General features: G+C 40.2%; 1 protein-coding gene across 2 annotated transcripts in view; it reads left to right on the forward strand.

Moving 5' to 3' along the window:
• Positions 1-585: 585 nt before the first annotated feature.
• VWA3B (von Willebrand factor A domain containing 3B) overlaps positions 586-27,765 on the forward strand; it is a 236,056-nt gene continuing 208,876 nt past the window's right edge. For both annotated transcript variants that reach the window (XM_074403828.1, XM_074403831.1), the window contains exons 1-2: positions 586-806; positions 7,385-7,612. In XM_074403828.1, coding sequence (XP_074259929.1) covers positions 7,417-7,612 — 196 coding nt within the window. In that variant the 5' untranslated portion in view covers positions 586-806; positions 7,385-7,416. The remainder of the gene's footprint in view (positions 807-7,384; positions 7,613-27,765) is intronic.

Raw genomic sequence — 27,765 nt, forward strand, 5'->3', positions numbered from 1 at the left:
ACTACGCAGGGGTCCATACTCTGCACGTTGAAAAGTACGAACAGAAGTTCGTTTGTAGCGTTCCCTGCAGTCCCCTGGCTTCTCCTCTGCCTCTGCCTCCTTCCTCCTCCATCTATTAGCACCCTGGCTTTCTACTCCGGCTCATCGGAGTAGAAATAATGATGAATATGTATAGTCTAAAAGTCAAAGTTATCTGCTTGCAATAAAGCTCCCCACAACTTTCCGTCCTGGAAAGGCCTCTGGCTCCCTCCCATTCCACACTTACATGGTTTCACAATTCATCATTCATTCATTCATATTCTCCGCTGTTTTTAATTTTCCCACTGACAGTAGGCGCAGGGGCAAGGCCATCCGCTCTGTCCCTCTAGCGTGGCCTCTACTTGGAAGTCGGTAGTGAAAGTCGTCCCGGCCCGGGTGGTGCTGGATCCCAGCTTTCCGTACCTGACTCACCGACGACCTCGGCGCCCCGCCTCCTCGGCCCGGGGTTCCCCAGCCAGCGCCCCCAACGGAGGGCGCGCTTTGTGGGCGGGGCCGGCTCCGGGAGGCGCGCTGTGATTGGCCGTGTCCAGGGAACCGCGAAGACGCCGTCGTCAACTGGCCGAGCTGAGAAACAGAAGCGCGGGTCACAGAGACCTCGAACTGCTGGAATCCTTCGCCTCCGGCGCGCAACCTTCGCCCGGAATCGCTGCCTTCTCCACCAGCGGGATGCTTACCTCTCCCGCCCTCTCGGGCCAGGAGGGCCCGGGAAGATGGGAGGGTAGCTCCTGAGCGGGAACCGCTTCGTCTTCCACCGGACATATTGCCTAGTAAGTGTGGGAGCGATCCCTGCCGCGCCAGAGCCGCGGAGGTGCCCAGCCTTCCAACAAGCCGCCTAGGGAAGTGTTGGAAGGATGCCATCTCCGAACTGGACTACATGCCCACTTAGTACCAGGAAAGCTCGGTGACTTGCCCTGGCCCACTTAACCGTCCGCTAGCCGGGTCAAGCCGAGGGTCAAGGTACTGACCTCTCTTACTCTAGAGCTCTTTCCGTCGCACCTCAGCCCAGCCCACGCCCAGCTGCTCTCGTGGAGAAGCGGGTTTCCTAGTTTCTGTCTATGCCACAGGCCAGCAGTTTAAGATGAAGTCCACCTGGGCTTTGGGGGGAACACAGGAACCAGAAGAAACACATTTTCTGTACATAATGATGAATATGTATAGTCTAAAAGTCAAAGTTACCTGCTTGCAATAAAGCTCCCCACAACTTTCTGTCCTGGAAAGGCCTCTGGCTCCCTCCCATTCCACACTTACATGGTTTCACAATCATATCACTTTCTCTCACCCGTCTTTTATGGGAATAACACTTAATACGTAGGTTTAGTTTCTATTTGGTAGAGCTTTACCTTTCATTTTCTTGGAAGCTCTCCGTTTCTTCTCAGCAATGACCTTCCCTCCTAAAGCACTCCAAGTAGTCTCGGATTTTCTCTTCTTGACTATTTTCTCAACCGTGGGACAGTCCATTTCAATATCTTTGTCTCTGTCCACATTATTTGAGCCAATGATCACAACCAAGACTTGTCTCTTAAAGGCAGAAGAAATGGGAGGAGATTTAAGGTTTTCAGGGGAACAGTTGCATCAGGATGCATCATGGAGCTTTGTCCCAATTTCCTTTCTTCTTGGAACAATCATCGTTCACAAATTCACTTAAATCACGAGAGATATCCACCTAGCCCAGACTTCTCTTTCAGAAACTAACAGGGATATAGGAAATTTAAGGTGTTGATAATAAAGTAGCTAGAAGCTTACTGAATGTCTAAACTGGATTAATGGACTCTAAACCCAGCACTGTCCCTGAACCTCCGAGCACGTACGGCCTTTTCTCTAAGGGCATGACGACTTCACAAGACTAGCCCAGGGCAGCCCAGGAACATCCGTTTCAGGTAGCTGAGGCCCTTGGACTGTTGCCAGCTTAATCTTTCTATTTTCCCCAAAGCTTTGCCTGCTCACATCTTCAGCTCAGACTTTCTCTTCTTTGTTTTTCCTTTTACATTTCCTTCTTCTTCTAAGGAAACACTTTCCTATTTCCCCAAACTCTGTATGGTTCTTGGGATGGCCTTTAAAACTTAAGGCAATGCTGGCCTGGCATGGTGGCTTATGTTTGTAATCTCAGCACTTTGGGAGGCTGAGGCAGGAGGATCACCTGAGGTCAGGAGTTCAAGACCAGCCTGGCCAACATGACGAAACCCCGTCTCTACTAAAAATACAAATATTAGCCGACCGTGGTGGCACATGCCTGTGATCCCAGCTACTTGGGAGGCTGAGGCAGGAGAATTGCTTGAACCTATGAGGTGGAGATTGCAGTGGGCCAAGATCGCGTCATTGCACTACAGCCTGGGCAACAACAAAGTGAGACTCTGTCTCAAAAAAAAAAAAAAAAAAAAAAGAAAAGAAACAAAATCTTAGGGCAGCCGGGCGTGGTGGATCACGCCTGTAATCCCAGCACTTTGGGAGGCCGAGAAAGGTGGATCACGAGGTCAAGAGATCGAGACCATCCTGGCTAACATGGTAAAACCCTGTCTCTACTAAAAATATAAAAATTAGCTGGGGGTGGTGGCATGTGCCTGTAGTCCCAGCTACTCGGGAGGCTGAGGCAGGAGAATTGCTTGAACCCGGGAGGCAGAGGTTGCAGTGGGCTGAGATTGTGCCACTGTGCCCCAGCCTGGTGCCTGGTGACAGAGTGAGTCTGTCTCAAAAACAACAACAACAACAACAACAACAAACAACTTAGGGCAGTGTTCAACTTGGGTATGTTGTTATGTTGTTTCCAACTTCTGGGTTCCTTGGTTCCCTAATTTATAATAACCTCAGCTGAGGAAACTCTGAATAACAGTAAATAAGTAAATAAATAGTATAGTTTTATCCAGAAAATAATATATCGCCTTTATTTTTTTCTGAGATAGCATCTCACTCTGTGGCCCAGGTTGGAAAACGGTGGCACGATCTCGGCTCACGGCAACCTCCGCTCCCTGGATTCAAGCAATTCTCCTGTCTCAGCCTCCCTAGTAGCTGGGATTACATGCGTATGTTCCTATACCTGGCTAAATTTTGTATTTTTTAGTAGAGATGGGGTTTCATCATGTTGGCCAGGCTGGTCTTGAAATCCTGACTCCAGGTGATCCACCCACCTTGGCCTCCCAAAGTGCTGGGATTACAGGTGTGAGCCACCGCGAACAGTCAATATATCCCTTTTTTAAAAGAGCTATTTCTTGATATTAGTCTTATTAACACTGTGAATATTTGCCTTCTTTGAACAAAATCAGGATTCTCTCAGTAAATCTGAGTGATCAGTTGTATTCATCTCAACTCACACAAAGTGCCTGCTGGGTATGAGGCCCTGTGCTGAGAATCTTCCTGTAGTTTGTCTCTGTAGTCATTGAACTGTCTTATTTATTTATTTATTTGAGATGGAATTTCATTCTTGTTGCCCAGGCTGGAGTTAAATGGTGAGATCTTGGCTACTGCAACCTCTGCCTCCCAGGTTCAAGTGATTCTCTTCCTCAGCCTCCCAAGTAGCTGGAATTACAGGCATGTGCCACCATGCTCAGCTAATTTTGTGTTTTTAGTAGAGATGGGGTTTCTCCACTTTGGTCAGGCTGGTCTTGAACTCCCAACCTCAGGTGATCCACCCACCTCAACCTCCCAAAGTGCTGGGATTACAGGCGTGAGCTGAACCATCTTTAAGTCTAGCTAGGACAAGCCTGAAGTGCCCAAGACCACAGTGATGATATATCAAAGCAAAAGTTAGAGTTTTCCTAGGGAGGGGCTGCGGAAGATTGCTAAGGAGTTCTGGGGAGGATTAATGGTGGAGGCAGCATTTGAAACGAGCATTGCAGGCTAGGAGTCCAAATAGGAGAGCCATCTGAGGCCAGCATGGAGGTGGGAAAGCAGGTGAGCTACTGGGGGTGCAGTGGGGAGAAGGGGGTTACTTTGTTAGGTCCCTGCTCTCAGCAGGCTTCCTTGCTCTGGCAGAATAGTTCCTATCCCGCTTGAGTGGAACGATTCCTTCTGTTGAGAGACGCCTTTTCTCCCGTTCCCCCTTTACTTCCTTTTTTTTTTTTTTTTTCTGGTTGCTTTCATTTCAGACAATACACATATTCTCAGGCTACAAAACCCTAGAGGTAAGAGACCTGAATCAAACTGAACCATTCAGGTTCTTAGATCCAGTAGAGCCAATTCCCACCTCCACGCCTCCACTTTTTAAAATTAATTTTTTTAATTAATTTTTTAAAAAGTCATATAAGTACAAAAGGGACTGGGGCATGCACCTTAGCAATGCTGGAGAATTTTTGATTGCCTTTTGTTTGAGATCAAAAACGTGTCCCTTTAGCTTAAAAACAACACCTGTGACTCCTCTGAACTCCTCCTTAAGGTTCCAAAATCCACTTTACAAAATCTTATTAGGGCAGTTTATGTAAAAGTGCTCCCTTTTAAACCTAGTACTCCCATCAGCAAGAATATTGTAGGAGGTGAGTGTGTTTCAGGGAAGAACAAAATTAACTGAAATGATGAAATAGTTAAAAAAAAATTTCTTCTGAGTTTCCCTTTCTGGTTTCTTGGAACAACCAACCAAATTTAAAATATTTTCAGCTCCATTCTTTGTGGAAAGATCCTCAAAAGAAAGTTGAAGCATATTAGTCTGCCCTCATTTTCATGTTCTGTGATTCTAAACTTTCTAGCTCAATATGATTGGAGGCTTGGGGTTAAAAAAGTGCTTGGGATGAAAGTGGGTCTATGAAACAAAATACAATGACTAAGGAACCATGACTTTTAGATCATTTATTTGTACAGAGCTGTTTCCAATATGTAAAATGCTTATGCATAACTTATACATCAGCACAGCTGTTCCTTGAATAGCCCTGGCAGTTAGGGTGTGCAGGTGGTATCACTATCCTAGAGAGGTGGAATCACCTTAAAGTGGCAGAATGGGTTTATACTGAGTTTTGATTCTAAACTTTTCCACTCCTACATGATGCTTTCCAAATAATATTGTAACATTCTCATCAAAAATTGAGCCTTTGTAGAAAGAAGGCCAAATCTTCACCAATAATAATAATTTGTATACCTTTGTAACTCAACATATGTGGACAATACAAATTCACATAAACCTTGAAATGGAAATTATCTTAATTTTTTAAAGACAAGGTCTCACTCTGCTGCCCAGGCTGGAGCACAGTGGTGCAATTAGAGCTCACTGCAACCTTGAACTACTGTGCTCAAGCAACCCTCCTGCTTCAGCCTCTTGAGTAGCTGGGACTACAGCATCACTACACTTGGCTAATTAAAAAAATCAGTTAGTAGAGATGAGTTCTCCACTATGTTGCTCAGGGGAGTCTTGAACCCCTGGACTCAAGCAATCTTCCCAACGTGCTGAGATTACAGGCATGAGCCACTGCACCCAGCCTCATTATCTTTAAAAGCTTGAGAGTGATAAGCCAAGAAACTTACTGAGTCTGAGCTTTGAGAATAAAGATTAGCATTCTGATGAGGACCTGGGGCCCTATGAGAATGCAGTCCTACTGGAAAGCAGATTGTCTTGTCCCGTAAGACCTGGCTGGAGGAGGCTAATTGTAAGGAAAGCAGAGTGGTTAAGAAGTGGCTTTGACTCCTGCTTTTCTCACTTAGTTGCTGTGGCAGAACCTGTGAGCAAATTCTTTAAATCCTCAAAGCTTCCGATTCCTCAAATGTAAGTGGTGTTAATAATGAGTAACTGATACTGTTATGAAGAAGTTGTGAGCTAGAGCGTATAAAAGTACCAACAAATGGAAGTAGCTGCATTGCTTCTATTATACTAAAGATCACAAAACGCAGACCATGAAGCTGAATGGCCTGGTGTAGAATCTCAACTCCAGCTCTTACTAGTTGTGAGATTGCGGACAAGTTAATTAACCCCTCTCTGTATCGGTTTCCTCATCTGTAAAATGAAACGAAGAGTAGTACATGCCTCCTAAGGTTATTATAAGGATTAAATGTAAATTGCACATAACATGATGTTAAATAAGTGCTTGCTAATGATACTTCTAACTTCTTTGTATAAAACCTCCCTGACTTGGTCCAACTGATTTTTGTGTTTGACTGAATTTTCATGTCCTGACAGTGAAACTTTTAGGAAATACAGTTAAAGTTTTAGAAATAGGGCAAGAACATGTTTTCATTGTTAAAAGTTTTACAATTCAGGGTATCGGTTTACGTGCATTGAGAACTCTGGATATGGAAGTAAGCAGAACTTTCTACACTTCCTCCAGGTCACCTGCCCAGTTGTGGGGAGCGGGTTAAGATTGCATTATAGTTTGGCCCCATCCTTTCCTGTTGCACACACTAGCTATATTTAGACAGGTCTAGATATGCTTAATATGTTACATATGGCCTTGGGTCCAGCTGATCCCAGAACAGATGGCTACGTGGGCCACAATGCTTAAGTCCAATTGTAGAGCAAAGCCCCAGGCAATAAAACATTCAGAAAGTGGATACATATATTCCAGCTGGGCTGAGCTGTGCTCTGGTTCCCAGCTGCCACCAGCTCCCAATTAACCACTACACCTGTTCGACAGGTAAAACCTATCAGGGTTTTATCCTTCTCATCCCCATTGGGAGCAGTGAGGTGTGATTGTAATTGGAATATAGATATGTGGTGAAGGTTCTGGGGCAAGTGATTATTTTTTTCCAAAATGGAAGAGCTTTGTAGTTTTCTGATTATGAAAATAAATCCTGGCCGGGTGTGGTAGCTTATGCCTACAATCCCAGCATTTTGGGAGGCCAAGGTGGGCGGATCACAAGGGCAGGAATTCGAGACCAGCCTGACCAACCTGGTGAAACCCTGTCTCTACTAAAAATACAAAAAATTAGCCAGGCGTGGTGGCATGCTTCTGTAATCCTAGCCACTCAGGAGGCTGAGGCAGGAGCATCACTTGAACCTGGGAGGCAGAGGTTGCCGTGAGCCAAGATCATGCCACTGTACTCCAGCCTGGGTGACAGAGCAAGACTCTCTCTCAAGAAAAAAAGAAGTAAATCCCATTTTAGAAATATTGAAATAATGCAAAAATTTCAACAATATAGAAAAGGCAAAAACCACACATACTACCACCACACAGAAAAAACTACTCTAAACCTGTCGTGGTCTATCTTCCTAGATGTTTTTGTATATATATACATTTGAATACTGAACTTTATGGATACCACTTAGCAATTCATGTGATTATTCTCTTTTCTACCAAATATCCATCTATAATTTTAACTGATAAATAGAATTCCACTTCATGAGTGTACTGTAATTTATGTTAAGCCAGTCCTCTGTTGGCGTTAGATTATTTCCAAGTTTTCAGGAAATCTGAGTTTATAATTGCCCTTACAGGAGGTTGCTGTGACTTAGATCTTGATCCAGAGATGGAGAAATCAGGCTCATCTTCTACCATCTCTGAGCAGCAGCTGCAGAGGCAAGAGGGATGGAGTAACACCAAAACAGACTTGGCTGAGCAGAGGCTCATTTCATCTGAGACATGGCTTCAACTGCATGGGCTTAAGAGCAACAAATTGACCTTGAAACAGATTTTGTCACAGATTGGATTCCCACATTGTGAAGGTATAGTACTCGGAAATAGCCAGCATGCTGCCATTTAGCCTTTGAGGTGGCTGCATCATTTCTGAAGGCCTATAAAAAACCACAGGTCTCTGAGCTTGCTTTGATCTTACATCCCTATCAGTAGAAAATGTGTATGTGTGCCCCCAATATATGTGTATTATGTAGATGTGCAATTGTCAGTCCATGTATTAAATAATGCTTAATTTCATCCTTTTTTACTTTTGAAATTGACAGATGAAACTGTATGTACTTATCATGTACAGCATGATGCTTTGAAGAATATGTATGTGAATGGCTGTGTCTAGCTAATTAACAAATGGATTGCCTCATATGGTCATTTTTTCTGGTGAGAACACATACTCTATGTTTTTCAAGGATGCAATCCATCTCATTAACTATGGTCACCATACTATACAATAGATCTCTTGAATAAATTTCCTAGTTGTAATGATATATCCTTTGACTAACGTCTACCCAACTCCCACCGCCACAACCACCCCAGCCTCTGATAAGCATTTCTATGAGATAAACTTTTTTTTATTGCATTTTTTGTTTTGGGGTACATGTGAAGAACGTGCAAGATTGTTGCATAGGTACACACGTGGCAGTGTGATTTGCTGCCTTCTTCCCTATCACCTATATCTGGCATTTCTCCCCACGCTATCTCTCCCCAACTCCCCACCCCCTGCTCTCCCTCCCCTGTTTCCCCCCAACAGACCCCAGTGTGTAGTGCTCCCCTCCCTGTGTCCATGTGTTCTCATTGTTCAACACCTGCCTATGAGTGAGAACATGTGGTGTTTGATTTTCTGCTCTTGTGTCAGTTTGCTGAGAATGATGGTTTCCAGGTTCATCCATGTCCCTACAAAGGACAATAACTCATCGTTTTTGATGGCTGCATAGTATTTCATGGTGTATATGTGCCACATTTTCCCTGTCCAGTCTATCATTGATGGGCATTTGGGTTGGTTCCAGGTCTTTGCTATTGTAAACAGTGCTGCAATGAACATTTGTGTGCACGTGTTCTTATAGTAGAACGATTTGTAATCCTTTGGATATATGCCCAGTAATGGGATTGCTGGATCAAATGGAATTTCTATTTCTAGGTCCTTGAGGAATTGCCACACTGTCTTCTACAATGGTTGAACTAATTTACACTCCCACTAATAGTGTAAAAGGGTTCCTATTTCTCCACATCCTCTCCAGCATCTGTTGTCTCCAGATTTTTTAATGATCGCCATTCTAACTGGCATGAGATGGTATCTCAATGTGGTTTTGATTTGCATTTCTCTGATGACCAGTGATTATGAGCATTTTTTCATGTTTGTTGGCCTCATGTATGTCTTCTTTTGTAAAGTGTCTGTTCATATCCTTTGTCCACTTTTGAATGGGCTTGTTTGTTTTTTTCTTGTAAACCTGTCTTAGTTCTTTGTAAATTCTGGATATCAGCCCTTTGTCAGATGGGTAAACTGCAAAAATTTTTTCCCATTCTGCTGGTTGCTGATTCACTCTAATGACTGTTTCTTTTGCCATGCAGAAGCTGTGGAGTTTGATTAGGTCCCATTTGTCTATTTTGGCTTTTGTTGCCAATGCTTTTGGTGTTTTTGTCATGAAGTCCTTGCCCACGCCTATGTCCTGAATGGTTTTGCCTGGATTTTCTTCTAGGGTTTTTATGGTGTTAGGTCTTATGTTTAAGTCTTTAATCCATCTGGAGTTAATTTTAGTGTAAGGTGTCAGGAAGGGGTCCACTTTCTGCTTTCTGCACATGGCTAGCCAGTTTTCCCAACACCATTTATTAAACAGGGAATCCTTTCCCCATTGCTTGTTTTTGTTTGGTTTGTCAAAGAGCAGATGGTTGTAGATATGTTGTGTTGCCTCCGAGGTCTCTGTTCTGTTCCATTGGTCTATATCTCTGTTTTGGTACCAGTACCATGCTGTTTTGAATACTGTAACCTTGTAGTATAGTTTGAAGTCCGGTAATGTGAGGCCTCCCGCTTTGTTCTTTTTGCTTAAAATTGACTTGGCTATGCAGACTCTCTTTTGGTTCCATATGAAGTTTAAGGTGTTTTTTTTCCACTTCTGTAAAGAAGGTCATTGGTAGCTTGATGGGGATAGCATTGAATCTGTAAATCACTTTGGGCAATATGGCCATTTACACGATATTGATTCTTCCTAACCATGAACATGGAATATTTTTTCATCTGTTTGTGTCCTCTCTTATTTTGTTGAGCAGTGGTTTGTAGTTCTCCTTGAAGAGGTCCTATACTTTCCTTGTTAGCTGCATTCCTAGGTATTTTATTCTCTTTGTAGCAATTGTGAATGGCAGTTCATGCTTGATTTGGCTCTCTTTAAGTCTGTTATTGGTGTATAGGAAGGCTTGTGATTTTTGCACATTGATTTTGTATCCTGAGACTTTGTTCAAGTTGCTTATCAGTTTCAGGAGACTCTGGGTGGAGGCAATGGGGTCTTCTAGATATTCAATCATGTCATTTGCAAATAGAGACAATTTGACTTCCTCCTTTCCTATTTGAATACCCTTTATTTCTTTTTCTTGCCTGATTGCTCTGGCTAGAACTTCCAGTACTATATTGAATAGGAGTGGTGAGAGAAGGCATCCTTGTCTAGTGCCAGATTTCAAAGGGAATGCTTCCAGTTTTTGCTCATTCAGTATGATACTGGCTGTAGGTTTGTCATAAATAGCTTTTATTATTTTGAGATACATTCCATCAATATCTAGTTTATTGAGGGTTTTTAGCATAAAGGGCTGTTGAATTTTGTCAAAGGCCTTCTCTGCATCAATTGAGATAATTATGTGGTTTTTGTCTTTGGTTCTGTTTATGTGGTGAATTACGTTTATGGACTTGCGTGTGTTGAACCAGCCTTGCATCCCTGGGATGAATCCTACTTGATCATGGTGGATAAGCTTTTTGATGTGCTGTTGCAATTGGCTTGCCAGTATTTTATTGAAGATTTTTGCATCTATGTTCATCATGGATATTGGCCTGAAGTTTTCTTTTCTTGTTGAGTCTCTGCCAAGTTTTGGTATCAAGATGATGTTGGTCTCATAAAATGATTTGGGAAGGATTCCCTCTTTTTGGATTATTTGGAATAGTTTCAGAAGGAATGGTACCAGCTCCTCTTTGTATGTCTGGTAGAATTCAGCTGTGAATCCATCTGGACCTGGGCTTTTTTTGGGTGGTAGGCTCTTAATTGCTACCTCAACTTCAGACCTTGTTATTGGTCTATTCAGGGTTTTGGCTTCTTCCTGGTTTAGGCTTGGGAGGAGGCAAGTGTCCAGGAATTTATCCATTTCTTCCAGGTTTACTAGTTTATGTGCATAGAGTTGTTTGTAATAATCTCTGATGATGGTTTGAATTTCTGTGGAATCTGTGGTGATCTCCCCTTTATCATTTTTTATTGCATCAATTTGGTTATTCTTTCTTTTCCTTTTTATGAATGTGGCTAGTGGTCTGTCTATTTTGTTGATCTTTTCGAAAAACCAGCTCCTGGATTTCTTGATTTTTTTGAAGAGTTTTTTGTGTCTCTATCTCCTTCATTTCTGCTCTGATCTTAGTTATTTCCTGTCTTCTGCTAGGTTTTGAGTTTTTTTTTATCTTGCTCCTCTAGCTCTTTCAATTTTGATGATAGGGTGTCAATTTTAGATCTCTCCTTTCTTCTTATGTGGGCACTCATTGCTATATATTTTCCTCTAGAGACTGCTTTAAATGTGTCCCAGAGATTCTGGTATGTTGTGTCTTCATTCTCATTGGTTTCAAATAATGTCTTTATTTCTGCCTTCATTTCATTGTTTATCCAGTCAACATTCAAAAGCCAGTTGTTCATTTTCCATGAGGCTGCACGGTTCTGAGTTAGTTTCTGAATTTTGAGTTCTAACTCGATTGCACTGTGGTCTAAGAGACTGTTTGTTATGATTTCTGTTCTTTTGCATTTGCTGAGGAGAGATTTGCTTCCAATTATGTGGTCAATTTTAGAGTAGGTGTGATGTGGTGCCGAGAAGAATGTATATTCTGTGTAATTGGGGTGGAGAGTTCTGTAAATGTCTATTAGGTTTGCTTGTTCCAGGTCTGAGTTCAAGTCCTGGATATCCTTGTTAATTTTCTGTCTGGTTGATCTGTCTAATATTGACAATGGGGTGTTAAAGTCTCCCACTATTATTGTGTGGGAGTCTAAGTCTCTTTGTAAGTCATTAAGAACTTGCCTTATGTATCTGCGTGCTCCAGTATTGGGTGCATATATATTTAGGAGTGTTAGCTCTTCTTGTTGCATTGATCCTTTTACCATTATGTAGTGTCCTTCTTTGTTTCTTTTGATCTTTGTTGCTTTAAAGTCTATCTTATCAGAGACGAGAATTACTGATGGGTTTTGGCTTTTTATCCAATTTGCCAGTCTGTGTCTTTTGATTGGGGCATTTAATTCATTTACATTTAGAGTTAATATTTTTATGTGTGAATTTGATACTGCCGTTTTGATGCTAGCTGACCGTTTTGCCCATTAGTTGATATAGATTCTTCATTGTGTTGATGCTCTTTACCTTTGGTTTATTTTTGCAGTGGCTGGTATTGGTTGTTCCTTTCTATGTGTAGAGTCTCTTTCAGAAGCTCCTGTAAAGTAGGCCTGGTGGTGATGAAATCTCTGAGTACTTGCTTGTTCACAAAGAATTTTATTTTTCTTTCACTTAGGAAGCTTAGTTTGGCTGGATATGTAATTCTGGGTTGAAAGTTCTTTTGTTTAAGGATGTTGAATATTGGCCCCCACTCTCTTCTGGCTCATAGTGTTTCTGCTGAGAGATGTGCTGTAAGTCTGATGGGCTTCCCTTTGTGGGTAACCTGACCTTTCTCTCTGGCTGCCCTAAGCATTTTCTCCTTCATTTCAACCCTGGTGAATATGACGATTATGTGCCTCGGGGTTGCTCTTCTTGAGGAGTATCTCTGTAGTGTTCTCTGTATTTCCTGGACTTGAATATTGGCCTGCTTTGCTAGTTTGGGGAAGTTTTCCTGGATAATATCCTGAAGAGTATTTTCCAGCTTGGATTCATTCTCTTCATCACATTCAGGTACACCTATCAAACGTAGATTAGGTGTTTTCACATAGTCCCACATTTCTTGGAGACTTTGTTCATTCCTTTTTACCCCTTTTTCTCTAATCTTGCCTTTTTGTTTTATTTCATTGTGTTGACCTTCAACCTCTGATATCCTTTCTTCTGCTTGGTCAATTCGGCTGTTGAAACTTGTGCATGCTTCGCGAAGTTCTCATGTTGTGTTTATCAGCTCCATCAATTCACTTATATTCCTCTCTGACTTGTCTATTCTCATTAGCATTCGTCAAATCTTTTTTCAAGGTTCCTAGTTTCTTTGCATTGGGTTAGAACATGTTCTTTTAGCTCACTGAAGTTCCTTATTACCCACCTTCTGAAGTCTGATTCCATCATTTCATCACACTCTTTCTCCATCCAGTCTTGTTCCCTTGCTGGTGAGGAGTTGTGAACCCTTGTAGGAGGAGAGGTGTTCTGGTTTCGGGTGTTTTCATCCTTTTTGTGCTGGTTTCTTCCCATCTTTATGGATTTATCCACCTGTCGTCTTTGTAGTTGCAGACTTTCAGATTGGGTCTCTGAGTAGACGTCCAATTTGTTGATAATGAAGTTATTTCTATTTCTTAGTTTTCCTTCTAACAGTCTGGGCCCTCTGCTGTAGGGCTGCTGAGGTCCACTCCAGGCGCTGCTTGCCTGGGGATCACCTGTAGCAGCTGCAGAACAGTAACAGTTGCTACCAGTTTCTTTTTCTGCTATCTTTGCCCCAGAAGGATATCCACTAAATGTCAGTCTGATCTCTCCTTTATGAGGTGACTCTTTGGATATATAGGGGTCAGGGAGCTGCTTGAGGAGACAGTCTGTCCTTTACATGAGCTCAAGTGCTAAGTTGTGAGCTCCGTTTTTCATTCAGGGCTGCTGGGCAGGTACATTTAGGTCTTCTGCAGGAGAACTCATAAACACCTTTTTTCCCCCAGGTGCTCTGCCCAGGGAGTTAGCGCTTTATTTATGAGTTTCCGTTGTGCTGCTGCCTTTTTTTTTTTCAGGGCTGCCCTGCGTAGCAACGAGGCAGCCTAGTCACTGTCTACCTGCAAAGGCTTTGCTGAGCTGCTGTGGGCTCCGCCCAGCTGTCATGTGAACTTCCCTGCAGTCCTGTTAATATGGGTGTAGTTAGAACTGTCTCAGCATTGGTGGCCCACCTGTGTAATGGCGGACTCTTGCTGTGATGGCAGGTTGCCTTGGCAATGGCGGGTTGCCTTGGCAATGGTAGGCTGCCTCAGCAATGGTGGACGCCCCTCCCCCACAGAGCTGGACCATCCTGGGTTCAGCTGTGCTTGCTGTGAAACTCTCAATCCAAAGAGTTTCTGATTGCTGTTCTTCTGTGGGGGTGGGACCAGCCAAGCCTGATCACCTGGCTCCCTGCCTCAGAGCCTTTTGCTCTCCAGTTGAACAGTTGACTCTCTCCCAGGTGTTCCAGTCGCCTGTTTAAAAGGCACCAGGGTCTATGTGATTTCCCCTACAGCGACTCACTGCGCCAGCTGAAACAGTAGCGCTGAGATTCGTGGGGCCTTTTGTTTGTTTTTGCCCAGGAATCTCCTGGCCTGGCTCCCTGCCTTAGACCACCCTTTAGTCAGATGAATGGGCAACTGTGCCTTCCCAGGGCTCTAATTGCCAGCCAAAAGGGCACCTGGACCAGTGTATTTTGTGTGGAGAACTGCTGTGCCAGGGTGCTGCAATGCAGCCGTGCAGGCCAAAACAGCCGCTGGGACTGAAACAGCCGCGCCAGCCAAAACAGTCACGCTGGTGACCCGTGGGGCTCCTCCACCTGAGAATCTCCTGGTCTGTGGGCAATAAAAATCCATCTGGAAATGTGGCATCCACTCACCCTCTGCATTTTCACTGGGAGCTGCAATCTTGAGCTGTTCCTAAATGGCCATCTTGGATCCTCCCCCTCCACTTACTTTAAAGTCTTATTTTTATCAAGACTCCCTCTTTGAGTTATGAAACTTTAGATGCATATTGTTTTGTTTCTAAATATTTGTTAATTTTCCTGTTATCTTTTTATTTTTGATTTCTAGTTTGTTTTCAACTTGGAGAGAGGACATACTTGTTGGTTTCAGTTCTTGCAAACTTTTTAGGATGTTTTATAGCTAAATATGTGCTTTGTTTTATACATGTTCCATAAATACTTGAAAACAATGTGTATTCTGCTTTTGTATAGATCTTCCTATAAATGTCAGTTAGATCCTGTTCATTGATGGTGTTGAGTATCCTTGCTGATTTTCTTCTTGTTCTATCAATTATTGAGAAAGCAGTATTGAAGTCTACAACTGTAATTGTGGATTTGTGTATTTCTCCTTTCAGTTCTTCTGGTTTTTTTTCTACAAATCTTTTGTGGTTCTATTGGGTTTGTATGTAAATATGTATTGTGGTTTTATATATATATTTAGGATTGCTGTGTCTTTCTGGTGGATTGACACTCTTATCATTACATAATGTCCTGCTCTGTCCCCAGTAATATTCTTTGCTATGAAGTTTATTTTTCTGATATAGCCAATCCTATTTTCTTTTTATTAATATTTTATGACCTATCTTTTTCCATCCTTTTAGTTTTTAACTTAAGTATGTAATTATATTTGAATAAAATTTCTTGTAGACAGTATATTGTTGAGTCTTTTTTGAAAAAATTCTCTTTGCCAATCTCTATCTTTTACTTGGTATATTTAGGCCATTTACAATTAATGTGATTATTGATATGTTAGAGCTTATTGACCATTTTATTTTTTGTTTTCTTTTTCTGTGTTTTTGACTTGTCTGTTTTTTTCTTGCCTGCTTTTAGGTTACTTAGACACTTTTTAGAATTCTATTCTTATTTATCTATAATGTTTTTTATTGTGTATCATCATATGGCTTTTTTAGTGATTGTGCTAGGTGTTACATTATGAATACATAAACAATCAAAAGCTACTGATGTCAACGTTTTACCAGTTTGAGTGATAAACAAAAACTTTTTTTCCCTTTATAGCCCCTTGCTCTTTCCATTTGTAATAAAATGCATTATTTTCTCTTCTTACATTGAGGATTACATTAGACTGTGCTAAAATTTTGGTTCAACCATCAAACATCATTGGTAAAATTCAAAAGGAGAAGGAGTGTCTATTTTATTTGCCCATAGTTTTGCTTACTATGTTCTTTCCTGATGGCGCATGGTTCCTTTTGTTATTTTCTTTCTGCTTAGAGAAGTTTTTTTGTTCTTTAAGAGTAGCCCTGCTAGCCACAGATTTCTTTATTTTCTTTGTCTGAGAATGTCTTTATTTTTGCTTTATTCCAGAAGAAGAATTTCACCAGATACAAGATTTAGGGTTGATATTTCTTTTCTTTTCACACTTAAAAAATATTGTGCCTATTCCTTTTCCTCCATGGTTTCTGATAAGAAAATAACTATCATTAGAATTGATTTTTCCCTATTGATGATATCTTTTAAAAAATTTTTTCTTTGTCTTTTGTTTTCAGAGGTTTGATTATGTTGTGCCTTGGCGTTAATTTATTTGCATTTATTCTCTTTGAATTTAACTCAGATTCTTGAAACTGTTGCTTTATGTTTTTTGTTTTTGCCAAATTGGGAGAATTTTCAGCCCTTATGTCTTTGAATTTTTTTTTTTTTTTTATGACCCATCTTCTTTCTCTTCTTCTCCTGGCACTTCAATAATATGAACATTAGATCTTTTAAAAAATGATCCTACAATGCTCTGTTCAGATTTTTCAGATTATTTTCTCATTCTTGTCTAGATTGGCTAATTTTTATTGTTCTCCAAGCTTACTCATCCTTTTTTCATTTTGCTCTTGAGTTCATCCATTGAGTTTTTCATTTTGATTACTCTATTTTTTGCTCTACTATTTCCATTTTATTTTTCTTTATATCTTCTATTTCTTTACTGAAACTTCCTATGTTTTTATTCATTTTAAGTATGTTTGTAATTGTTGTTAAGTATTTTTATGGTTGTTGCTTTAAAATCCTTGTTAGGTCATTCTCATCTTCATGTTGATATTGTCTTTTAAAAATAATCTTCCTGGTTTTTTTGAATGATGAATGATTTTTTTTTATTGAAACTGGGACAAATTTAAAATGTTATTTTATTTTTAGATTTAAGTATACAAATGCAGTTGTGCTGCATAAATATATTGTGTAGCAGTGAAGTATGGGCTTTTGGTGTATCTATCACCCAAATAGTGTACATTATACCCAATAAGCAGTATTTCCTCTTTCACTCCTGATACAGTCTGACTGTGTCCCTACCCAAATCTCATTTTGAATTGTAGCTCTCACAATTCCCACATGTCGTGGAAGGGACCCAGTGGGAGGTAATTGAATCATGGAGGCAGGCCTTTCTCATGCTGTTTTTGCAATAGTGAATAAGTATTATGATATTTGATGGTTTTAACAAGAGGGGTTCCTTTCCACAAACTCTCTTTGCCTGCTGCCATCCATGTAAGACATGACTTGTTCCTCCTTGCCTTCTGCCCTGATTGTGAGGCCTGCCCAGCCCCATGGAACTGTAAGTCCATTAAATCTCTTTCTTTTGTAAATTGCCTCGTCTTGGCTATTTCTTTATCAGCAGCATGAAAACGGGCTAATACAAGCCCCCCCACCACCTTTTAGAGTCCCCAATGTCTACTTCTCTCTCTGCATATCTGTGTGTTTACCTGCCACTTAAAAGTGAGAATATATGGTTTTTCACTTTGTTTCTGAGGTATTTAATTAGGGATAATGGCCTCCAGTTCCATATATGTTGCTGTAAAAGACATGCTTTCATCTTTTTAAATGGATGAGTAATATTCCATGGTCTACACACACCACGTGGTCTATATATATAGACCACATTTTAAAAACACCAATCATTTGTTGATGGATACTTAAGTTATTTCTATGACTTTGCTATTGTTAATAGAGCTACAATAAACGTATAAGGGCAGGTGTCTTTTGGATAAAATGATTTCTTCTCCATTGGGTAGATAATCAATAGTGGTATCAAAGGATCTTAAAGAAATCACCATCCTGTTTTCCATAGAGGTTGTACTAATTTACGTTCCCACCAACAGTGTATAAGCATTCCTTTTTCTCCACAATCTCACTAACATCTGTAAATTTTTGACTTTTTAATAGTAGCCATTCTGACTGGTATGAAATTATATCTCATTATGGTTTTGATTTGCATTTCTCTGATGATTAATGATGTTGAGCATTTTTTCTTGTTTCTTATCTACTTATGTGTCCTCTTTTGAGAATTGTCTGTTTATGTCTTTTGCCCATTTTAAAATGGGGTTATTTGTTTTTTGCTTGTTGAATAGTTTAACTTCCTTATAGATTCTAGATACTCAATCTTTGTTGAATGCATAGTTTGCAAATATTTTCAATAAATATTTGCAAATATTTTCTCTTACTCTATAAGTTGTTTACTCTGTTGATAGTTTCTTTTGCTGAGCTGAAGCTCTTTAGTTGAATTACATTCTATTTATCAATTTTCGTTTTTGTTGCAATTTATAACTTAATTTATAACTAAGTCCTCAACAGCATAATGTTTCTTAGGTTTTCTTCTAGGATTCTCTAGGATCTTATGTTTAAGTCTTTAATCCATCTTCAATTAATTTTCATATATAGTGAAAGGTAGGGGTCTAGTTTCATTCTTCTGCATATAGCTCATCAGCTATTTCAGCACCATTTATTGAACAGGGAGTCCTTCCTCACTGCTTATTTTTGTCAACTTTGTTGAAGATAATTTGACTGTAGTTGTGTGGCTTTATTTTTGGTTCTATATTCTGTTCCATTGGTCTATATGTCTGTTTGGGGTGTGTGTGTGTGTGTGTGTGTGTGTGTGTGTGTGTGTGTGTGTGTGTTTTACCAGTACTACGCTGTGTTGGCTATTGTATTCTTGTAGCATAGTTTGAAGTCATTATCTTCATTCTTGAAGAGTACTTTTGCTGGTTTAATAATTATTGGTTGAAGTTTTTTTTTTTTTCTTTCTAATCTTCAAACATATCAAGTCATTGTTTTCTGATTTCCACCTTTTTAGCTGAGAAAAACAATCGTGATACATAAAATTTTCCCTCTATAGGATGTGTATAATGAATCTTCTTTTTTTCTGTGACTGCTTTTAAGCTTATTCCTCTTTATTCTTGGTTTTCAGGTATTGTGTTATTATTTGTAGTATGATATGTCTTCTTTTGGTTTTCTTTTTTTATTTTCATTTTTTAAATTATACTTTAGGTTTTGGGGTACATGTATAGAATGTGCAGGCTTGTTACATAGGTATACACATGTCATGGTGGTTTGCTGCATCCATCACCCTGTCATATACATTAGGTATTTCTCCTAATGCTATCCCTCTCTACCCCCAACCCCTGCTATTTCTTCCCTAGCCCCCATCCCCTGACAGGCCCCAGTGTGTGATGTTCCCCTCCATGCATCCATGTCTTCTCATTGTTTAATACCCATTTATGAGTGAGAACATGTGGTGTTTGGTTTTCTCTTCTTGTGTCAGTTTGCTGAGAATGATGGTTTCCACCTTTATCCATGTCCCTGCAAAAGACATGAACTCATCATTTTTTATGGCTGCATTGTATTCCATGGTGTATCTGTGCCACATTTTCTTTATCCAGTCTATCACAATGGGCATTTGGGTTGGTTCCAAGTCTTTGCTATTGTGAACAGTGCCACAATAAACATACATGTGCACGTGTCTTTGTAACAGAATGATTTATAATCCTTTGCGTATATACCCAGGAATGGCATTGCTGGGTCAAATGGAATTTCTATCTCTAGATCCTTGAGGAATCTCCACACTGTCTTCTGCAATGGTTGAACTAATTTACACTCCCACCAACAGTGTAAAAGTGTTTCTATTTCTTCACATCCTCTCTAGCATCTGTTGTCTCCTGATTTTTAATGATTGCCATTCTAACTGACGTGAGATGGTATTTCAATGTTGTTTTGATTTGCATTTCTCTAATGACCAGTAATGATGAGTTTTTTTCCATATGTCTGTTGTCCACATAAATGTCTTCTTTTGAGAACTGTCTGTTTGTATCCTTTGCCCACTTTTTGATGGGGTTGTTTGGTTTTTTCTTGTAAATTTGTTTAAGTTCTTTGCAGATTCTGGATATTAGCCCTTTGTTAAATGGATAGATAAATTGCAAAATTTTTCCCCATTCTGTTGGTTGCTGGTTCACTCTAATGAGAGTTTCTTTTGCTGTGCAGAAGCTGTTTAGTTTAATTAGATCCCATTTATCTATTTTGGCTGTTGTTGCCATTGCTTTTGGTGTTTTAGTCATGAAGTCCTTGCCTATGCCTCTGTCCTGAATGGTATTGCCTAGGTTCTCTTCTAGAGTTTTTATGGTTTTAGGTCCTATGTTTAAATCTTTAATCCATCTGGAGTTAATTTTTGTATAAGGTATAAGGAAGGGATCCAGTTTCAGGTTTCTGCATATTGCTAGCCAGTTTTCCCAACACCATTTATTAAATAGGGAATCCTTTCTCAATTGCTTGTTTTAGTCAGGGTTGTCAAAGATCAGATGGTTGTAGATGTATGGCATTATTTCTGAGGCCTCTGTTCTGTTCCCTTGGTCTATGTCTCTGTTTTGGTACCAGTATCATGCTGTTTGATTACTGTAGCCTTGTCATATAGTTTGAAGTCAGGTAGCATGATGCCTCCAGCTTTGTTTTTGTTTTTGTTTTTTCTTACAGTTGTCTTGGCTATGTGGGCTCTTTTTTGTTTCCATATGAAGTTTATGGTGGTTTTTCCAATTCTGTGAATAAAGTCAATGGTAGCTTGATGGGGATAGCATTGAATCTATAAATTACTTTTGGGCAGTATGGCCATTTTCACGATATTGATTCTTCCTAACCATGAGCATGGAATGTTTTTCCATCTGTTTGTGTCCTCGGAGTTCACTCATGATTTGGCTCTCTGTCTGTTACTGGTGTATAGAAATGCTTGTGATTTTGCACATTGATTTTGTATCCTGAGACTTTGCTGAAGTTTCTTATCATCTTAAGGAGATTTTGGGCTGAGATGATGGGGTCTTCTAAATATACAAACGTGTCATATGCAAATGGAGACAATTTGACTTCCTCTTTTCCTAATTGAATACCCTATATTTCTTTTTTTTTTTTCTTTTGCCTGATTGCTCTGGCCAGAAGTTCCAATACTATGTTGAATAGGAGTGGTGAGAGAGGGAATCCTTGTCTTGTGCTGGTTTTCAAAGGGAATGCTTCCAGTTTTTTCCCATTCAGTATGATACTGGCTGTGGGTTTGTCATAAATAGCTTTTATTATATTGAGATACATTCCCTCTATGCCTAGTTTATTGATTGTTTTTAGCATAAAGAGCTGCTGAATTTTGTTGAAGGCCTTCTCTGCATCTATTGAGACAATCATGTGGTTTTTGTCTTTGGTTCTGTTTATGTGATGGATTACATTTATAGATTTGCATATGTTGAACCAATTTGGTTTAGCTGGCTTTATATGATGAAGCCAATTTGATCTTGATGGATAAGCTTTTTGATGTGCTATTGGATTTGGTTTGCCAGTATTTTATTGAAGATTTTTGCATCTATGTTCATCATGGATATTGGCCTGAAATTTTCTTTTTTAGTTATGTCTCTGCCAGGATTTGGTATCAGGATGATGTTGATCTCATAAAATGGGTTAGGGAGGATTCCTCTTTTTCTGTTGTTTGGAATAGTTTCAGAAGAAATGGTACCAGTTCCTCTTTGTACCTCTGATGGAAATTGGCTGCGCACCCTTCTGGTCCTGGACTTTTTTTGGTTGATAGACTAGTAATTGCTGCCTCGATTTCAGACCTCATTATTGGTCTATTCAGGGATTTGACTTCTTCTTGGTTTAGTCTTGGATGTAAGCGTCCAGGAATGTATCCATTTCTTCTAGATTTACTGATTTATTTGCATAGAGTGTTTGTAGTATTCTCTGATGGTAGTTTGTGTTTCTGTGAGATCCCTTTATCATTTTTTATTACATCTATTCGATTCTTCTCTCTTCTCCTCTTTATTAGTCTGGCTAGTGGTCTATCCATTTTGTTGATCTTTTCAAAAAACTAGCTCCTGGAGTCATTGATTTTTTTTGAAGGTTTTTTTTTTTTTTTTTTTTTTTTTTTTTTCTGTATCTATTTCCTTCAGTCCTGCCCTGATCTTAGTTATTTTCATCTTCTGCTAGCTTTTGAATTTGTTTGATCTTGCTCCTCAGGTTCTTTTAATCATGATGTTAGGGTGCCAATTTTAGATTTTTCCTCACTTCTCTTGTGGGCATTTATTTCTATAAATTTCCCTCTAGACACTGCTTTAAATGTGTCCCAGAGGTTCTAGTACATTGTGTCTTCATTCTCATTGATTTCGTAGAACATCTTTATTTCTGCCTTCATTTCATTATTTATCCAGTAGCCATTTAGGAGCAGGTTGCTTTAGTTTCCATGTAGTTCTGCAGTTTTGAGTGAGTTTCTTAATCCTGAGTTCTAATTTGATTGCACTGTGGCATGAGAGACTGTTATGATTTCTATTCTTTTGCATTTGCTGAGGAGTGATTTACTTCCAACCATGTGGTCAATTTTAGGGTAGGTGCAATGTGGTGCTGAGAAGAATGTATATTCTGTGGATTTGGGGTGGGGAGTTCTGTAGATATCCATTAGGTTTGCCTGGTCCAGATGTGAGTTCAAGTCCTGGATATCCTTGTTAATTTTCTGTCTCATTGATCTATCTAATATTGACAGTGGGGTGTTAAAGTCTCCCACTATTATTGTGTGGGAGTCTTAGTCTAATTGTAGGTCATTAAGAACTTGCTTTATGTATCTTGATGCTCCTGTATTGGGTGCATATATATTTAGGATAGTTTCATTGATCCCTTTACCATTATATAATGCCCTTCTTTGCCTCTTTTGATCTTTGTTGGTTTAAAGTCTGTTTCATTATAGACTAGGATTGCAACCCCTGCTTTCTCTCTCTCTCTCTCTCTCTCTCTCTCTCTCTCTCTCTCTCTCTCTCTCTCTCTGCATTTGCTTGGTAAACCTTCCTCCATCCCTTTATTTTGAGCATACGTGTGTCTTTGCACATGAAATTTGTCTCCTGAATACAGCACACTGTTGGGTCCTGACTCTTTATTCAATTTGCCCCGTCTGTGTCTTTTAATTGGGGCATTTAGCCCATTTACATTTAAGGTTAATATTGTAATGTGTGAATTTGATCTTGCCAGTTTGATGCTAGCTGGTTGTTCTGCCTGTTAGTTGATGGAGTTTCTGCATAGTGTAAATGATCTTTACAATTTGGTATGTTTTTGCAGTACTGGTTGTTCCTTTCCATGTTTAGTGCTTCCTTCAGGAGCTCTTGTAAGGCAGGCCTGGTGGTCACAAAATCTCTCAGGAGTTACTTATCTGTAAAGGATTTTATTTCTCCTTCACTTATGAAGCTATTTTAGCTGGATATGAAATTCTGTCTTGAAAATTCTTTTCTTTAAGGATGTTGAATATTGGCTCCCACTCTCTTCTGGCTTGTAGGGTTTCTGCAGAGAGATCCACTGTAAGTCTGATGGACTTCCCTTTGTAGGTAACCCGACCTTTCTCTCTGGTTGCTCTAGGATATTTTTCTTCATTTCAACCCTGGTGAATCTGACGATTATGTGTCTTGAGGTTGGTCTTCTTGAGGAATATCTTTATCGTGTTCTCTGTATTTGCTGAATTTGAATGTTGGCCTGCCTTGCTAGATTGGGGAAGTTCTCCTGAATAATATCCTGAAGAGTATTTTTCAACTTGGTTTTGTTCTCCCCATCACTTTCAGGTACACCGATCAAGCATAGATTTGGTCTTTTCACAGAATCCCATATTTCTTGATGACTTTATTTCTTTTCACTCTTTTTTCTCTAATCTTGCCTTCTCAGTTTATTTCATTGAGTTGATCTTTAATCTCTGTTCTTCCACTTGATCAGTTCGGCTGTTGAAACTTGTGTGTGCTTCATGAAGTTCTTGTGCTGTGTTTTTCAGCTCTATCAAGTCATTTATGTTCTTTCTATACTGGTTATTCTAGTAAGCATGTTGTCTAACCTTTTTTCAAGGTTCTTGGCTTTTTTGCATTGGGTTAGAACATGCCGCTTTAGCTTGGAGAAGTTTGTTATTACCCACCTTCTGAAGACTATTTCTGTCAATTCATCAAACTCATTCTCCATCCAGTTTTGTTCCCTTGCTGGTAAGGAGTTATGATCTGTTGGAGGAGAAGAGGTGTTCTGGTTTTTGGAGATTTCAGCCTTTTTGCACTGGTTTCTTCCCATCTTTGTGGATTTATCTACCTTTGGTCTTTGAAGTTGGTGACCTTTGGGTGGGGTCTCTGAATCAATGTCCTTTCTATTGATGTTGAAACAACTTCTTTCTGATTGTTAGTTTTCCTTCTATCAGGCCCCTCTGCTGCAGGTCTGCAGTTTGCTGGAGATCCACTCCAGAGCCTGCTTGCCTGGGAATCACCCCAGGGACCACAGAACAGCAAAGATTGCTGCCTGTTTCTTCCTCTGGTAGCTTCGTCCCAGAAGGGTACTCACCAGATGCCAACGAGAGCTCTCCTATATGAGGTGTCTGTCAGCCCCTGCTGGGAGGTGTCTCCCAGTCAGGATACATGGGGATCGGGGAGCCACTTGAGGAGGTAGTCTGTCCCTTATCAGAGCTTGAGTGCTGTGCTGGGAGATCCGCTGCTCCCTTCAAAGCTGCTGGGCAGGGACATTTAAGTCTGCTGAAACTGAACCCACACTACCCCTTTTCTCAGGTGCTTTGTCTCAGGAAGGTGGAGGCTTTATTTTTTTTTTTTTTTTTTTTTTTTTTTTTTTTTTTATTGCATTTTAGGTTTTGGGGTACATGTGATGAACATGCAAGATTGTTGCATAGGTACACACATGGCAGTGTGCTTTGCTGCCTTCCGTCCCCTCACCTGTATCTGTCATTTCTCCCCATGCTATCTCTTCCCACCTCCCCACCCCCCTGCCCCTCCCCCATTTCCCCCCAACATACCCCAGTGTGTAGTGCTCCCCTCCCTGTGTCCATGTGTTCTCATTGTTCAACACCCGCCTATGAGCGAGAATATACGGTGTTTGATTTTCTGCTCTTGTGTCAGTTTGCTGAGAATGATGGTTTCCAGGTTCATCCATGTCCCTATAAAGGACGTGAACTCATCATTTTTGATGGCTGCATAATATTCCATGGTGTATATGTACCACATTTTCCCTATCCAGTCTATCATCGTTGGGCATTTGGGTTGGTTCCAGGTCTTTGCTATTGTAAACAGTGCTGCAATGAACATTCGTGTGCACGTGTCCTTGTAGTAGAATGATTTATAATCCTTTGGATATATACCCAGTAATGGGATTGCTGGGTCAAATGGGATTTCTATTTTTAGGTCCTTGAGGAATCGCCACACTGTCTTCCACAATGGTTGAATTAATTTACATTCCCACCAACAGTGTAAAAGTGTTCCTATTTCTCCACATCCTCTCCAGCATCTGTTGTTTCCCGATTTTTTAATGATCGCCATTCTAACTGGTGTGAGATGGTATCTCAATGTGGTTTTGATTTGCATTTCTCTGATGACCAGTGATGATGAGCATTTTTTCATATGTTTGTTGGCCTCCTGTATGTCTTCTTTTGTAAAGTATCTGTTCATATCCTTTGCCCATTTTTGAATGGGCTTGTTTGTTTTTTTCTTGTAGATCTGCTTTAGTTCTTTGTAAATTCTGGATATCAGCCCCTTGTCAGATGGGTAGACTGCAAAAATTTTTTCCCATTCTGTTGGTTGCCGATTCACTCTACTGACTGTTTCTTTTGCCGTGCAGAAGCTGTGGAGTTTGATTAGGTCCCATTTGTCTATTTTGGCTTTTGTTGCCATTGCTTTTGGCGTTTTGGTCATGAAGTCCTTGCCTACACCTATGTCCTGAATGGTTTTGCCTAGATTTTCTTCTAAGGTTTTTATGGTATTAGGTCTGATGTTTAAGTCTTTAATCCATCTGGAGTTAATTTTGGTGTAAGGTGTCAGGAAGGGGTCCTGTTTCTGCTTTCTGCACATGGCTAGCCAGTTTTCCCAACACCATTTATTAAACAGGGAGTCCTTTCCCCATTGCTTGTTTTTGTCAGGTTTGTCGAAGATCAGATGGTTGTGGGTGTGTTGTATTTCCTGTGAGGCCTCTGTTCTGTTCCATTGGTCTATATCTCTGTTTTGGTACCAGTACCATGCTGTTTTGATTACTGTAGCCTTGTAGTATAGTTTGAAGTCCGGTAGTGTGATGCCTCCCGCTTTGTTCTTTTTGCTTAGAATTGACTTGGCTATGCGGGCTCTCTTTTGGTTCCATATGAAGTTTAAGGTGTTTTTTTCCAGTTCTGTGAAGAAGGTCATTGGTAGCTTGATGGGAATAGCGTTGAATCTGTAAATTACTTTGGGCAGTATGGCCATTTTCACGATGTTGATTCTTCCTAACCATGAACATGGAATGTTTCTCCATCTGTTTGTATCCTCTCTTATTTCGTTGAGCAATGGCTTGTAGTTCTCCTTGAAGAGGTCCTTTACGTTCCTTGTTAGTTGTATTCCTAGGTACTTTATTCTCTTTGTAGCAATTGTGAATGGCAGTTCATTCTTGATTTGGCTCTCTTGAAGTCTATTACTGGTGTATAGGAATGCTTGTGATTTTTGCACGTTGATTTTGTATCCTGAGACTTTGCTGAAGTTGTTTATCAGTTTCAGGAGATTTTGGGCTGAGATGATGGGGTCTTCCAGATATACAATCATGTCATCTGCAAATAGGGACAATTTGATTTCCTCCTTTCCAATTTGGATACCCTTTATTTCTTTTTCTTGCCTGATTGCTCTGGCTAGAACTTCCAGTACTATATTGAATAGGAGTGGTGAGAGAGGGCATCCTTGTCTAGTGCCAGATTTCAAAGGGAATGCTTCCAGTTTTTGCCCATTCAGTATGATATTGGCTGTTGGTTTGTCGTAAATAGCTTTTATTGTTTTGAGATACGTTCCGTCAATACCTAGTTTATTGAGGGTTTTTAGCATAAAGGGTTGTTGAATTTTGTCAAAAGCCTTCTCTGCATCAATCGAGATAATCATGTGGTTTTTGTCTTTGGTTCTGTTTATGTGGTGGATTACGTTTATGGACTTGCGTATGTTGAACCAGCCTTGCATCCCCGGGATGAATCCTACTTGATCATGGTGGATGAGCTTTTTGATATGCTGTTGCAATCGGTTTGCCAGTATTTTATTGAAGATTTTTGCGTCTATGTTCATCATGGATATTGGCCTGAAATTTTCTTTTCTTGTTGAGTCTCTGCCGGGTTTTGGTATCAGGATGATGTTTGTCTTGTAAAATGATTTGGGAAGGATTCCCTCTTTTTGGATTGTCTGGAATAGTTTCAGAAGGAATGGTATCAGCTCCTCCTTGTATGTCTGGTAGAATTCAGCTGTGAACCCATCTGGACCTGGGCTTTTTTTGGGTGGTAGGCTCTTTATTGCTGCCTCGACTTCAGACCATGTTATTGGTCTATTCAGGGTTTCGGCTTCTTCCAGGTTTAGGCTTGGGAGGTTGCAGGTGTCCAGGAATTTATCCATTTCTTCCAGGTTTACTAGTTTATGTGCATAGAGTTGTTTGTAATAATCTCTGATGATGGTTTGGATTTCTGTGGAATCTGTGGTGATATCCCCTTTATCGTTTTTTATTGCGTCAATTTGGTTATTCTCTCTTTTCTTTTTTATTAATCTGGCTAGTGGTCTGTCTATTTTGTTGATCTTTTCGAAAAACCAGCTCCTGGATTTATTGATTTTTTGAAGAGTTTTTTGTGTCTCTATTTCCTTCAGTTCTGCTCTGATCTTAGTTATTTCCTGTCTTCTGCTAGGTTTTGAGTTTTTTTGATCTTGCTCCTCTAGCTCTTTCAATTTTGATGATAGGGTGTCAATTTTCGATCTCTCCTTTCTTCTCATGTGGGCACTCATTGCTATATATTTTCCTCTAGAGACTGCTTTAAATGTGTCCCAGAGATTCTGGTATGTTGTGTCTTCGTTCTCATTGGTTTCGAAG

The sequence above is a fragment of the Saimiri boliviensis genome, chromosome 1 (genome assembly GCF_048565385.1).
Source record: "Saimiri boliviensis isolate mSaiBol1 chromosome 1, mSaiBol1.pri, whole genome shotgun sequence".
Taxonomy (NCBI): domain Eukaryota; kingdom Metazoa; phylum Chordata; class Mammalia; order Primates; family Cebidae; genus Saimiri; species Saimiri boliviensis.